General features: G+C 44.4%; 1 protein-coding gene across 1 annotated transcript in view; it reads left to right on the top strand.

The window, feature by feature from the left end:
- Positions 1-9680: 9680 nt before the first annotated feature.
- Positions 9681-16095, top strand: part of LOC119926622 (serine/Arginine-related protein 53-like) — a 260440-nt gene continuing 254025 nt past the window's right edge. The window contains exons 1-2 of the mRNA XM_038744779.1: positions 9681-9685; positions 9803-9995. Coding sequence (XP_038600707.1) covers positions 9681-9685; positions 9803-9995 — 198 coding nt within the window. The remainder of the gene's footprint in view (positions 9686-9802; positions 9996-16095) is intronic.

Here is a 16095-nt window from a genome sequence, read left to right as displayed (position 1 = left end):
ACGCGCTCTTTTATCCGCCTTTTGTTTCGGCGAGGGTTGCATTCCTTCACCATGTGGAAAAGTCAAGTTCTCAGTCGAAACCCCCCGAATGACGTTCTTGGCAGGCCGATTCTTTCCGGCAATTTGCAGGAATTGTGTGGCGGTTCGCACTTCTCCCAACCGATGATATTTTTTTTTTTCTCCCGAAGAACATTTTCATCGCATCTGTGGTGCGTGAGTCGTTTTCCTGTCTGCACACATAATAGATTTGTGCTTGTAAAAATGCCACTGTCAAATCCCACTGTTTGCTCCACAGCTATTGTGCGTATTTTCCAGAAACCGTTTTTTTTTTTTTTTTTTGAGAATGAGAAGACAGCCCTCGGAGGTTCCCGATATTGTGAAGGGAACACAGAGGACGATGTAATTTGATGAGTTTGCGCCGAGTAATGGACTGAAAAGAAGAGAGTCGTATCGTGAAAGTTCCTCCCAACCCACATTGTGATGAGTCCCTCTGAGACAGGCAACCCAAATCCTCGTCGCCCTAAAACTTTCTGGTGTGTTGAACCAAGGAAGAGCAGAGTTTGGCTCCCTTATGTTGGTTTTCTTTTGTTGCTTCAATTCAATGAAAATATCTTATTGACAGACTATTAAGGTTTCAGCTATTCACGCCTTCAGTAGGGCCCTAATAAATTATTCAAAATTGCTTAGCCCTTGCTCCTGTATCGATTCTTCTTCTGACCTCTAGAAAGACAACTTTCCGCCTTTAAAGAAGTCCCTTCCATAGTATTCACAATCTACGTGTTTAGTAAGGATCTGACGGGTTTTCGAGAGTTCCGAGTTTTGCGGATTTTAGAAATCACCCACGATGTGTTTAGGCTGAAATTGAATTAGTTCGATGCACCGACTCCCCAGGGTTTGTTCATTTAGAACCGGGTTCTTTCTACTTGGCCTTCGTCTTGGGAAATGACCCTTTGGGCCCTGCAACAACGCTGGGTGGGCCCGGTTATTCAGGAAACTATCGTGATTCTTTTAATGTCGGTTTTAAGATTCTTTTTATAGGACTGCTGAAGTGGGGACCGGTGAAGGGAACGGACCAGGAAGAATTCCGTCCCCAAGGAATATTAACAAGAAATCCCAAACAGGCCTGTCATCGGAAGGAGAGCTGGGCGCCGAATTCAGAAGAAGCAGCGTCCGACCTCGTTTCTTTGCAGCTTCTTGGGTGTATCTAAAGTATAATCCACAGCAATAAATTTGGAGCACTGTCCAATCTTTCCAAAAACTGTGGGGAAACACTTAACTTGGACCGGCAACTCACAAGTGATATATATATCATATATATATATATATCTCATATATATTTCATATGTATATATATTATATATATATATATATATATAAATCAACTCTTTTATACGTAAAGAGGATAAAAGGATTTGTACATTATTCCTTTGTCAAGGGTGATATGTTGGTGCATGTGTGTGCACGTATGTGTGTGTGTGTAGAGTCATTAAAAACTCGCTATGTTTGACTTAAAAAGGTCTTACAACTCTTTCAATACCTACGGGTTGGAGCTGCTCTGCAAACATATACTTAGACTAGTTTATTTTTATACTATTATTATCCCTGTTGTCTTAATCTGAGGGGAGGGGGAACGGGTGAACTCACTGCGGGAGATGTGAAAAAAGGACGATCTCATTTTGTCACTTTTCCTCTACTTTCCCTCTTGGGTACACCTAAGGGTTTGAGCTACTCTGCAAAGAGATAGTCAGACTCTTTATTCTTCTACCATCGCTATCACCGATGCCTGCGGGGGGATGGAAAATGGAGTGAACTTCTTGCATTGTCACTTTTCCTCCACCTTCCCGTTTCGGTACTTTATTTCCTATCTATATGCATATCGACGCCAAGCTAAGATATGGTTATTTGCTCCGAGGAGAACATTTCCAGAGGAGTAGCATTGTGTCAGCTCAGTTGGTCAATCTGTACATTTGCTCACTCCAACCAAATCGGAATCACTTCCCCCGGTATTTTAGGTAAATGATACATAAATGATTTTTAAACGAGTGGCCCTCATGAACCGTGGTCGCTACGGATCGTCCATTTAGCACCATTTCCTTGTTTCACCCAGTATAGCTATTTCGGAAAATTGCATTTTAGGTATCTGGCAGTTGGGAATCAGCCCCCACCACCAGGAAGCCACCCCAAAGCCAGAGTGAGAACGACGCTCTCAGTTCAGCTGAACTTCATGGGAAAAACAGGGAAGTGAATTTTCCTGCAAGAAAAAAATAAAATGGTGCGAATGTCAGAAACTACGGAGCTCTTTCCATACCGCTGACTTCCCCGAGAAACTCTACATTTTCGTTCTCTCCCCCCGAAATCCCCCTTCTACCAGCTTGAGAAGCAGCGTGGCTCAGTGGAAAGAGCACGGGCTTTGGAGTCAGAGGTCATGGGTTCAAATCCAAACTCCGCCGCTTTGGGCAAGTCACTTCACTTCTCTAGGCCTCAGTTCCCTCATCTGGAAAATGGGGATGAAGACTGTGAGCCCACCCCCTCCGTGGGACAACCTGATCACCTTGTAACCTCCCCAGCGCTTAGAACAGTGCTTTGCACATAGTAAGCGCTTAATAAATGCCATCATCACCATCATCATCCTGCCAGACTAGCGGCTTTGGTGGAGACGCTAATTGGCAGCCCGCGTGTGCATGCCATCCCCTCCAAGGGAGGGAAACGGAGCCTTTTAATGCGATTTGCAAATAAATCATTGCAATTTAATCTTAGAGGACTCTATAGAGACAGGCTACCGTGATTGATGCAGTTGCCGGGTGTTTTTTTTTTTCTAAAGAAGGGACGATCAATTTGGACCACGTGGGAGGGACTTAAAAACAACTTCCCGCGATGCCCATGTCTTTATTTCTTGATGATTGTGACGACGCTCATCGTGATGATAATAATAATTAATAATAATAATAATGGCATTTATTAAGCGCTTACTATGTGCAAAGCATCGTGGGTAGAGGACCGTCTCTCTCTGTTGACTTGTCCTTCCCAAGCGCTTAGTCCAGTGCTCTGCACACAGTAAGCGCTCAATAAATACGATTGAATGAATGAATGAATCCCCATCCTCCCCGCCTTACCTCCTTCCCCTCCCCACATCACTTGTATACATATTTGTATAGATTTATCACTCTATTTTACCTGTACATGTTTACTATTCTATTTATTTTGTTAATGATGTGCATATAGTTATAATTCTATTTGTTCTGACGACTTTGACACCTGTCTCCATGTTTTGTTTTGTTGTCTGTCTCCCCCTTCTAGACTGGGAGCCCGTTGTTGGGTAGGGACCGTCTCTAGATGTTGCCAACTTGGACTTCCCAAGCGCTTAGTACAGTGCTCTGCACACAGTAAGCGCTCACTAAATACGATTGAAAGAATGAATGAATCCTCTCCTCCTCCCCATCCCCCCCTCTGCCCTACCTCCTTCCCCTCCCCACAGCACTTGTATATATTTGTACAGATTTATTGCTCTATTTTACTTGCACATATTTACTAGTCTATGTATTTTGTTAATGATGTGCATATAGTTTAAGAGAAGCAGCGTGGCTCAGTGGAAAGAGCCCGGCCTTTGGAGTCAGAGGTCATGGGTTCAAATCCCGGCTCTGCCAAATGTCAGCTGTGTGACTTTGGGCAAGTCACTTCACTTCTCTGGGCCTCAGTTACCTCACCTGTAAAATGGGGATTAAGACTGTGAGCCCCCTGTGGGACAACCTGATCACCTTGTAACCTCCCCATCACTTAGAACTGCGCTTTGCACATAGTAAGCGCTTAATAAATGCCATTATTATTATTATCATTACATAGCTATATTTCTATTTGTTCTGACGATTTCGACACCTGTCTCCATGTTTTGTTTTGTTGTCTGTCTCCCCCTTCTAGACTGTGAGCCCGTTGTTGGGTAGGGATCATTCATTCAATCGCATTTATTGAGCGCTTACTGTGTGCAGAGCACTGTACTAAGCGCTTGGGAAGTACAAGTTGGCAACAACTCTAGATGTCTCATCGTCTCTAGATGTTGCCGACTTGTCATTCATTCATTCAATCGTATTTAGTGAGCGCTTACTGTGTGCAGAGTACTGGACTAAGCACTTGGTACTTGTCATTCCCAAGCGCTTAGTCCAGTGCTCTGCAAACAGTAAACCCAAGCTCAATACGATTGAATGAATGAGGACCATCTCTATCAGTTGCCGCCTTGTCCTTCCCAAGCGCTTAGTCCAGTGCTCTGCACATAGTAAGCACTCACTAAATGCGACTGAATGAATGACTGAATGAATTGTCCTTCCCAAGCGCTTAGTTCAGTGCTCTGCACACAGTCAGTGCCCACTAAATACGATTGAATGAATGAGGACCGTCTCTATCAGTTGCCGTCTTGTCTTTACCAAGCGCTTAGTTTAGTGCTCTGGACATAGTAAGCGCTCACTAAATACGACTGAATGAATGATGACCGTCTCCATCAGTTGCCACCTTGTCGTTCCCAAGCGCTTAGTCCAGTGCTCTGCACATAGTAAGCACTCACTAAATATGACTGAATGAATGACTGAATGAATTGTCGTTCCCAAGCGCTTAGTCCAGTGCTCTGCAAACAGTAAGCCCATGCTCAATACGATTGAATGAATGAGGACCGTCTCTATCAGTTGCCACCTTGTCCTTCCCAAGCGCTTAGTCCAGTGCTCTGCACACAGTAAGCACTCACTAAATACGACTGAATGAATGACTGAATGAATTGCCCTTCCCAAGCCCTTAGTCCAGTGCTCTGCACACAGTAAGCACTCACTAAATACGACTGAATGAATGAGGACCGTCTCTATCAGTTGCCACCTTGTCGTTACCAAGCGCTTAGTCCAGTGCTCTGCACATAGTAAGCGCTCACTAAATACGACTGAATGAATGACTGAATGAATTCCCCTTCCCAAGCGCTTAGTCCAGTGCTCTGCACACAGTAAGCGCTCACTAAATATGATTGAATGAATGATTGAATGAATTGTCTTTTCCAAGCGCTTAGTCCAGTGCTCTGCATACAGTAAGCGCTCACTAAATACGACTGAATGAAATGAGGACCGTCTCTATCAGTTGCCGCCTTGTCCTTCCCAAGCGCTTAGTCCAGTGCTCTGCACACAGTAAGCACTCACTAAATACGATTGAATGACTGACTGAATGAATTGGCCTTCCCAAGTGCTTAGTCCAGTGCTCTACACACAGTCAGCGCTAGCTCCATACGGTGGAATGAATGAATGACTGTGAGTCCGCCGTTGGTTAGGGACCGTCTCTATATGTTGCCAACTTGTACTTTCCAAGCGCTTAGTACAGTGCTCTGCACACAGTAAGCGCTCAATAAATACGATTGAATGAATGAATGAATAGGAGGCCTTCCCAGACTGAGCCCCCTCCTTCCTCTCCCCATCCCCCCTCCTTACCTCCTTCCCCTCCCCACAGCGCCTGTATATATGTATGTACATATTTATTACTCTATTTACTTTATTTGTACATATTTATTCTATTTTGTTAGTATGTTTTGCTTTGTTGTCTGTCTCCCCCTTCTAGCCTGTGAGCCCGCTGTTGGGGAGGGACCATCTCTATATGTTGCCGACTTGTACTTCCCAAGCGCTTAGTCCAGTGCTCTGCAAATAGTAAGCGCTCAATAAATACTATTGAATGAATGGAATGAATGAATGAATGACTGAATAGGAGGCCTTCCCAGACTGAGGCCCCTCCTTCCTCTGCCCCTCCCCATCCCCCCCACCTTACCTCCTTCCCCTCCCCTCCCCACAGCGCCTATATATGTTTGTATATATTTATTACTCTACTTATTTATTTATTTTATTTGTACATATTTATTCCACTTATCATATTTTGTTATTATGTTTTGTTTTGTTGCCCGTCTCCCCCTTCTAGACTGTGAGCCCGCTGTTGGGTAGGGACTGTCTCTAGATGTGGCCGACTTGTACTTCCCAAGCGCTTAGTCCAGTGCTCTGCACACAGTAAGTGCTCAATAAATACGGTTGAATGAATGAATGAATTAAAGCTGTACTCGCACACGTGTATCTCCTCCAGCACTTAGAACGGTGCTTGGCACATAGTAAGCGCTTAACAAACACCATCATGATGATATGCATTGAAAACCTGAGCCTGCTGTTGGGTAGGGACCATCTCTAGATGTTGCCAACTCATACTTCCCAAGGGCTTACTGCAGTACTCTGCACACAGTAAGCGCTCAATAAATATGAATGAATGAATGAATCAAAGCTATACTCACACATGTGTATCTGTTCTAGCGCTTAGAACGGTGCTTGGCACATAGTAAGTGTGAGTGCTCGGCACATAGTAAGTGTGAGTGCTCTGCACATAGTAAGCGCTTAGCAAATGCCATAAAAAAACTCCCAAAACCCCCCAAACCCCCCCCCCCCCAAACCCAAACACCATCATGATAATTAGTATTGAAAACCTGAGCCTGCTGTTGGGTAGGGACCGTCTCTAGATGCTGCCAACTCGTACTTCCCAAGCGCTTAGTACAGTGCTCTTCACACAGTCAGCGCTCAATAAATAAGGGCTCAATAAATTCATGCATAAATTCTGCATGACATCAGCACTTGCTAAATACAATTGCATGAATGACTGACTGACTGCATGACGTCAGCGCTCGTTAAATACGATTGAATGAATGACTGACACTGCATGATGTCAGCGCTCGTTAAATATGATTGAATGAATGACTGACTGGCTGCACAACATCAGCGCTCGCTAAATACGATTGAATGAATGACTGAGACTGACTGCACGACGTCAGCGTTCGCTAAATACTATTGAATGATTGACTGAATGACTGCATGACGTCAGCGCTCACTAAATATGATTGAATGTCTGACTGCACGACGTCAGCACTTGCTAAGTACGATTGAATGAATGAGTGACTGCATGACGTTAGCACTCACTAAATACGATTGACTGACTGACTGACTGCATAACGTCAGCGGTCATTAAATACAATTGAATGAATGAGTGACTGCATGACGTCAGTGCTCACTAAATACGATTGAATGAATGACTGACGGCAAGACGTTAGCACTCACTAAATACGATTGAATGACTGACTGACTGGCTGCATGACGTCAGTGCTCACTAAATACGATTGAATGACTGACTGGCTGCATGATGTCAGTGCTCACTAAATATGATCGAATGAATGACTGACTGGCTGCATGATGTCAGTGCTCACTAAATACGATTGACTGATTGACTGCACGACATCAGCGCTCGCTAAATATGATTGAATGTCTGACTGCACGACGTCAGCACTTGCTAAATACGATTGAATGAATGAGTGACTGCATGACGTTGGCGCTCACTAAATACAATTGAATGACTGACTGCATGACGTCGGCGCTCACTAAATACAATTGAATGAACGACTGACTGACGGCATGACGTCAGCGCTTGCTAAATACGATCGCATGAATGACTGACTGCATGACGTCAGCGCTCGCTAAATACGATTGAATGAATGACCGACTGACTGCGTGACATCAGCACTCCCTAAATACGATCGAATGAATGACTGCATGACGTCAGTGCTCACTAAATACGATTGAATGACTGACTGACTTCACAATGTCAGCGCTCGCTAAATACGATTGAATGAATGACTGGCTGCAGGACGTCAGCTCTCACGAAATATGATGGCATGACTGACTGCACGACGTCAGCACTCGCTAAATACGACTGAATACCTCCTTCCCTTCCCCACAGCACCTGTATATATGTATATATGTTTGTACATATTTATTACTCTATTTATTTATTTATTTTACTTGTACATATCTATTGTCTTTATTTTATTTTGTTAATATGTTTGGTTTTGTTCTCTGTCTCCCCCTTCTAGACTGTGAGCCCACTGTTGGGTAGGGACTGTCTCTAGATGTTGCCAATTTGTACTTCCCAAGCGCTTAGTACAGTGCTCTGCACACAGTAAGCGCTCAATAAATACGATTGATTGATTGATTGAATGACTGACTGCATGACATCAGTGCTCACTAAATATGATAGAATGAATGACTGACTAACGTCAGCGCTCTCTAAATACGATCGAATGACTGACTGGCTGCATGACGTCAGCGCTCACTAAATATGATCGAATGACTGACTGACTGGCTGCATGACGTCAGTGCTCACTAAATACGATTGACTGACTGCACGACGTCAGCGCTCGCTAAATATGACTGAATGACTGACTGGCTGATTGACGTTGGCACTCACTAAATACGATTGAATGACTGACTGCACAATGTCAGCGCTCACTAAATACGATTGAATGACTGACTGCACGACGTCAGCGCTCACTAAATACGATTGAATGACTGACTGCACGACGTCAGCGCTTGCTAAATACGATTGAATGAATGAATGACTAACTGCATGACGTCAGTGCTCGCTAAATACGATTGAATGAATGACTGACTGCACGACATCAGTGCTCGCCAAATATGATTGAATGAATGACTAACTGCATGACGTCAGTGCTCACTAAATATGATTGAATGACTGACTGACCGCATGACGTCAGCGCTCGCTAAATACGATTGAATGAATGACTGACTGCATGATGTCAGCGCTCACTAAATATGATTGAATGACTGACCAACTGCATGACATCGGTGCTCACTAAACACGATTGAATGACTGACTGCATGACGTCAGCGCTCGCTAAATACGACCGACTGACTGCCTGACGTCAGCGCTCACTAAATCAATCAATCAATCAATCGTATTTATTGAGCGCTTACTGTGTGCAGAGCACTAGACTAAGCGCTTGGGAAGTCCAAGCTGGCAACGTATAGAACGGTCCCGGTCCCTACCCAGCAGTGGGCTCACAGTCTAAATATTGTACCTATCTATTCTATTTATTTTATTTTGTTAGTATGTTTGGTTTTGTTCTCCGTCTCCCCCTTTTAGACTGTGAGCCCACTGTTGGGCAGGGACTGTCTGTATATGTTGCCAACTTGTACTTCCCAAGCGCTTAGTACAGTGCTCTGCACATAGTAAGCGCTCAATAAATACGATTGATTGATAGAAGGGGGGAGACAGACATCAAACATGGACAGATATATACAGACACCTGTATATATGTTTGTACACATTTATTACTGTATTTATTTTACTTGTACCTATCTATTCTATTTATTTTATTTTGTTAGTATGTTTGGTTTTGTTCTCTGTCTCCCCCTTTTAGACCGTGAGCCCACTGTTGGGTAGGGACTGTCTCTATATGTTGCCAACTTGGACTCCCCAAGCGCTTAGTACAGTGCTCTGCACGTAGTAAGCGCTCAATAAATACGATTGATTGATTGATAGAAGGGGGGAGACAGACATCAAACACAGACAGATATATACAGACACCTGTATATATGTTTGTACACATTTATTACTCTATTTATTTTACTTGTACATATCTATTCTATTTATTTTATTTTGTTAGTATGTTTGGTTTTGTTCTCTGTCTCCCCCTTTTAGACCGTGAGCCCACTGTTGGGTAGGGACTGTCTCTATATGTTGCCAACTTGGACTCCCCAAGCGCTTAGTACAGTGCTCTGCACGTAGTAAGCGCTCAATAAATACGATTGATGATGATGATTGAATGACTGACTGACTGTATGACGTCAGCGCTCTCTAAATACGATGGACGGGCTGGCTGCATGACGTCAGCGCTCGCCCAAGCCGATCCAATGAAGGCCCGAGTGGCGGCCTGACGTCAGCGCGCCCCCGCGGGCCGGAGCGCGATCGGTGCGTTCGGCCCTCGCCCTCCGGCGCCGTCCATCGACGGGCTCGGCCGGCGCTCGCCTAGTCCCGCCTGGCGCGCGGCCCCGGAAGGCGCTGAGCTTAAACCGAAGGCGGCGGAGGCGGCCGAGGAGCGCGCGAGCCGGGCCGAGCCCAGCCGAGCCTGGGTTCGGGTTCGGGTTCGGGTTCAGGTAACTGGCGGGGGGGCGCCGAGGGGGGGCGCGCGAGAGTCGGGGAGGGGAGGCGGCGCGCGCATGCGCCCCGGCCCCCCCATTGCATCTCTATATGTTGCCAACTTGTCCTTCCCAAGCGCTTAGTCCAGTGGTCTGCACACAGCAAGCGCTCAATAAATACGATTGATTGATCGATTGAGGTGAGCCGTTGGGCTTTTCTGCAATCAATCAATCAATCGTATTTATTGAGATTGTGTGCAGAGCACTGGACTAAGCGCTTGGGAAGTCCAAGTTGGCAACATCTAGAGACAGTCCCTACCCAACAGTGGGCTCCCAGTCTAGAAGGGGGAGACAGAGAACAAAACCAAACATACTAACAAAATCAAATAAATAGAATAGATATGTACAAGTAAAATAAATAGAGTAATAAATATGTACAAACATATATACAGGTGTCTGTATATGTCTGTCTATGTTTGATGTCTGTCTCTCCCCTTCTATCAATCAGTCAATCGTATTTATTGAGCGCTTACTGTGTGCGGAGCACTGGACTAAGCGCTTGGGAAGTCCAAGTCGGCAACATATAGAGGCAGTCCCAACCCAACAGTGGGCTCACAGTCTAGAAGGGGGAGACAGAGAACAAAACCAAACATGCTAACAAAATAAAATAAATAGGATAGATATGTACAAGTAAAATAGAGTAATAAATATGTACAAACATATATATAGGTGTCTGTATATATCTGTCTGTGTTTGATGTCTGTCTCCCCCGTACTATCAATCAATCAATCGTATTGAGCGCTTACTGTGTGCGGAGCACTGGACTAAGCACTTGGGAAGTCCAAGTTGGCAACATCTAGAGACAGTCCCTACCCAACAGTGGGCTCACAGTCTAGAAGGGGGAGACAGACAACAAAACCAAACATGCTAACAAAATAAAATAAATAGGATAGATATGTACAAGTAAAATAAATAGAGTAATAAATATGTACAAACATATATACAGGTGTCTGTATATGTCTGTCTATGTTTGATGTCTGTCTCCCCCCTTCTATCAGTCAATCATATTTATTGAGCGCTTACTGTGTGCAGAGCACTGGACTAAGCGCTTGGGAAGTCCAAGTCGGCAACACATAGAGACAGTCCCTACCCAACAGTGGGCTCCCAGTCTAGAAGGGGGAGACAGAGAACAAAACCAAACATACTAACAAAATCAAATAAATAGAATAGATATGTACAAGTAAAATAAATAGAGTAATAAATATGGACAAACATATATACAGGTGTCTGTATATGTCTGTCTATGTTTGATGTCTGTCTCCCCCCTTCTATCAATCAATCAATCAATCGTATTTATTGAGCGCTTCCTGTGTGCAGAGCACTGGACTAAGCGCTTGGGAAGTCCAAGTTGGCAATCAGTCAATCAATCAATCGTATTTATTGAGCGCTTACTATGTGCAGAGCACTGTACTAAGCGCTTGGGAAGTACAAATTGGCATCACATAGAGACAGTCCCTGCCCAACAGTGGGCTCACAGTCTAAAAGGGGGAGACAGAGAACAAAACCAAACATGCTAACAAAATAAAATAAATAGGATAGATATGTACAGGTAAAATAAATAAATAAATAGAGTAATAAATGTGTACAAACATATCTACATATATACAGGTGCTGTGGGGAAGGGAAGGAGGTAACGTGGGGGGGACGGAGAGGGGGACGAGGGGGAGAGGAAGGAAGGGGCTGTCTGGGAAGGCCCCAACTTGTACTTCCCAAGCGCTTAGTCCAGTGCTCTGCACACAGTAAGCGCTCAATAAATACGACTGATTGATTGCAGGAAAGCCCAACTAACGGCTCACCTCAATCAATCAATCGTATTGAGCGCTTACTGTGTGCAGAGCACTGGACTAAGCGCTTGGGAAGTACAAGTTGGCAACATATAGAGACGGTCCCTACCCGACAGTGGGCTCACAGTCTAGAAGGGGGAGACAGAGAACAAAACCAAACATACTAACAAAATCAAATAAATAGAATACATATGTACAAGTAAAATAAATAAATAAACAGAGTAATAAATATGTACAAACATATATACATATATACAGGTGTCTGTGTATGTCTGTCTATGTTTGATGTCTGTCTCCCCCCTTCTATCAATCAATCAATCGTATTTATTGAGCGCTTACTGTGTGCAGAGCACTGGACTAAGCGTTTGGGAAGTACAAGTTGGCAACATATAGAGACGGTCCCTACCCAACAGTGGGCTCACAGTCTAAAAGGGGGAGACAGAGAACAAAACCAAACATAATAACAAAATAAAATAAATAGAATAGATATGTACAAGTAAAATAAATAAATAAACCCTCCTCCGGGAGGCCTTCCCACACTGAGCCCCCTCCTTCCTCTCCCCCTCCCCACAGCACCTGTATATATGTGTATATATAATAATAATAATGGCATTTATTAAGCTCTTACTCTGAGCAAAGCACTGTTCTAAGTGCTGGGGAGGTTACAAGGTGATCAGGTTGTCCCACGGGGGGCTCACAGTCTTAATCCCCATTTTACAGATGAGGGAACTGAGGCATAGAGAAGTGAAGTGACTTGCCCAAAGTCACACAGCTGACAATTGGCAGAGCCGGGATTTGAACCCGTGACCTCTGACTCCAAAGCCTGGGCTCTTTCCACTGAGCCATGCTGTTACAAGGTGATCAGGTTGTCCCACGTGGGGCTCACAGTCTTCATCCCCATTTTACAGATGAGGGAACTGAGGCCCAGAGAAGTGAAGTGACTTGCCCAGAGTCACCCAGCTGACAAGTGGCGGGGCTGGGATTTGAACCCATGACCTCTGACTCCAAAGCCCGGGCTCTTTCCATTGAGCCACGCTGTTACAAGGTGATTAGGTTGCCCCACGTGGGGCTCAAGTCTTCATCCCCATTTTACAGATGAGGTAACAGGCCCAGAGAAGTGAAGTGACTCACCCAAAGTCACACAGCTGACAATTGGCAGAGCCAGGATTTGAACCCGTGACCTCTGACTCCAAAGCCCGGGCTCTTTCCACTGAGCCACGCTGCTTCTCTGCTTCTCTTAATAAATGCCACTGATTGATTGTTCAGTCCATCATTGGTATTTTGAGTGCTTCTTGTGTGCAAAGGACTTTACAGTAACGTTGGCAATGATAATAATCCCCCTCTCCATCCCCACATCTTACCTCCTTCCCTTCCCCACAGCACCTGTATATATGTTTGTACATATTTATTACTCTATTTATTTTACTTGTACATATCTATTCTATTTCTTTTATTTTGTTAGTATGTTTGGTTTTGTTCTCTGTCTCCCCCTTTTAGACTGTGAGCCCACTGTTGGGTAGGGACTGTCTCTATCTGTTGCCAACTTGGACTTCCCAAGCGCTTAGTCCAGTGCTCTGCACACAGTAAGCACTCAATAAATATCATTGATTGATTGATGGTATTTATTAAGCCCTTACTATGTGCCTTACTATGTACACTGTACTAAGTGCTTGGGTGGATACAAGCAAATCTGGTTGGATACCGTCCCTGTCCCACGTGAGGTTCACAGTCTCCGTCCCCGTCCCCCCATTAAGCGCTTAGTCCAGTGCTCTGCACGCAGTAAGCGCTCAGTAAATACAATTGATTGATTGATTTTACAGATGAGGTAACTGAGACTCAGAGAAGAAAAATTCATTCATTCATTCTTTCATTCAATCGTATTTATTGAGCGCTTACTGTGCGCAGAGCACTGTACTAAGTGCTTGGGAAGTACAAGTTGGCAACATATAGAGACGGTCCCTACCCCACAACAGGCTCACAGTCTAGAAGGGGGAGACAGAGAACAAAACCAAACATGGAGACAGGTGTCAAGTCGTCAGAAGAAATAGAAATAAAGCTAAATGCACAGCATTAACAAAATAAATAGAGTAGTAAATACGTGCAAGTAAAAGAAATAGAGTGATAAATCTGTACAAACATATATACAGGTGCTGTGGGGAGGGGAAGGAGAGGAAAAGGGCTCAATGTGGGAAGGCCTCCTGGAGGAGGTGAGCTCTCAGTAGGGCTTTGAAGGGAGGAAGAGAGCTAGCTTGGTGGATGGGCAGAGGGAGGGCATTCCAGGCCAGGGGGAGGACGTGGGCCGGGGGTCGACGGCGGGACAGGCGAGAACGAGGTACAGTGAGGGCTTGCCCAAGGTCACACAGCAGACTCACAGCACATAGCCGGGATTAGAACCCATGACCTTTACTCCCAGGCCCGTGCTCTGTTCACTATGCCTTGTTGCTTCTGGTAGACATGATCCCTGCTCTTGAATTTACCTGCAAGTGAGTTTAGAGAAGCAGTGTGGCTTAGTGGAAAGAGCCCGGGCTTGGGAGCTAAAAGACGTGGGTTCTAATCCCGGCTCCACCACTTGTCAGCTGTGTGACCCTGGGCAAGCCACTTCACTTCTCTGTGCCTCAGATGAGATAACTGAGGTAATTGATCTCATCTGTAAAATGGGGATTAAGAGTGTGAACCCCACGTGGGACAAGCTGATTACCTTGTATCTACCCCAGTGCTTAGAACAGTGCTTGGCACATAGTAAACACTTAACAAATGCCATAATTGTTATTATTATTATTACATCATCATCATCAATCGTATTTATTAAGTGCTTACTGTGTGCAGAGCACCGTACTAAGCGCTTGGGAAGTACAAGTTGGCAACATGTAGAGACAGTCCCTACCCAACAGTGGGCTCACAGTCTAAAAGGGGGAGACAGAGAACAAAACCAAACATAACTAACAAAATAAAATAAATAGAATAGATATGTACAAGTAAAATAAATAAATAGAGTAATAAATATGTACAAACATATATACATATGTATACATATACATATATACAAACTATTACATGAGTTTATATGCCACCTTCAAAGCATTATTAAGGTTACATCTTCTCCAAAAAGCTTTCCCAAGAGGCCTTCCTGGATTAAGGACTCTTTCCCCTGGTTCGCTTTCCCTTCTGGGTCATCTAGGCATTGGGATCTGTGACCTTTGGACGTGTGATATTCACCCCACTTTCATTCATTCATTCAATTGTATTGAGCGCTTACTGTGTGCAGAACACTGTACTAAGTGCTTGGGAAGTACAAATTGGCAACATATAGAGATGGTCCCTACCCAACAGCGGGCTAACAGTCTAGGAGGGGGAGACAGAGAACAAAACAAAACATATTAACAAAATAAAATAAATAGAATAAATATGTACAAGTGAAATAGAGTAATAAATATGTACAAACATATATACATATAGACAGGTGCTGTGGGGAGGGGAAGGAGGTAAGGCAGGAGGAGGGGGAGAGAAAGGAGGGGGCTCACAGCACTTATAAACATATCTTTGAATTATATCAATCAATCAACCAATCGTATTTATTGAGCACTTACTGTGTGCAGAGCACTGTACTAAGCGCTTGGAAAGTACAAGTTGGCAACATATAGAGACAGTCCCTACCCAACAGTGGGCTCACAGTCTAAATAGACTGAAATTATAAATAGACTGAAAGGTCATTATGGGCAGGGAACGTGTCTGCTAATCCTGTTGTATTGTACTCTCCCAAAGCGCATACTAAGCACGCAACCCGATTTGCTTGTATATAATAATAATAATAATAATAATGGCATTTATTAAGCGCTTATTATGTGCAAAGCACTGTTCTAAGCGCTGGGGAGGTTACAAGGTGATCAGGTTGTCTAGCTGTGGAAATTCACCCTTCCTAAATTACCTGTCTAAGAGCATAATAATAATAATGGCATTTATTAAGCGCTTACTATGTGCAAAGCACTGTTCTAAGCACTGGGGAGGTTACAAGGTGATCAGGTTGTCCCACGTGAGGCTTACAGTCTTAATCCCCATTTGACAGATGAGGTAACTGAGGCACAGAGAAGTTAAGTGACTTGCCCAAAGTCACACAGCTAAGTGGTGGAGCCGGGATTCAAACCCATGATCTCCGACTCCAAAGCCCGTGCTCTCTCCACTGAGCCACGCGTAAGGTCCCCTGTAGACTGTATGCTCCTGGTGGGCAGTGGTTGTGTCTGTCAACTCTTTCATACTGTACTTTCCCAAGTGCTGAA

The sequence above is a fragment of the Tachyglossus aculeatus genome, chromosome 1, assembly GCF_015852505.1.
Source record: "Tachyglossus aculeatus isolate mTacAcu1 chromosome 1, mTacAcu1.pri, whole genome shotgun sequence".
Lineage (NCBI taxonomy): Eukaryota > Metazoa > Chordata > Mammalia > Monotremata > Tachyglossidae > Tachyglossus > Tachyglossus aculeatus.
The sequence above is the reverse complement of the archived record's forward strand: the minus strand, read 5'-3'. Positions and strand labels throughout refer to the sequence as shown.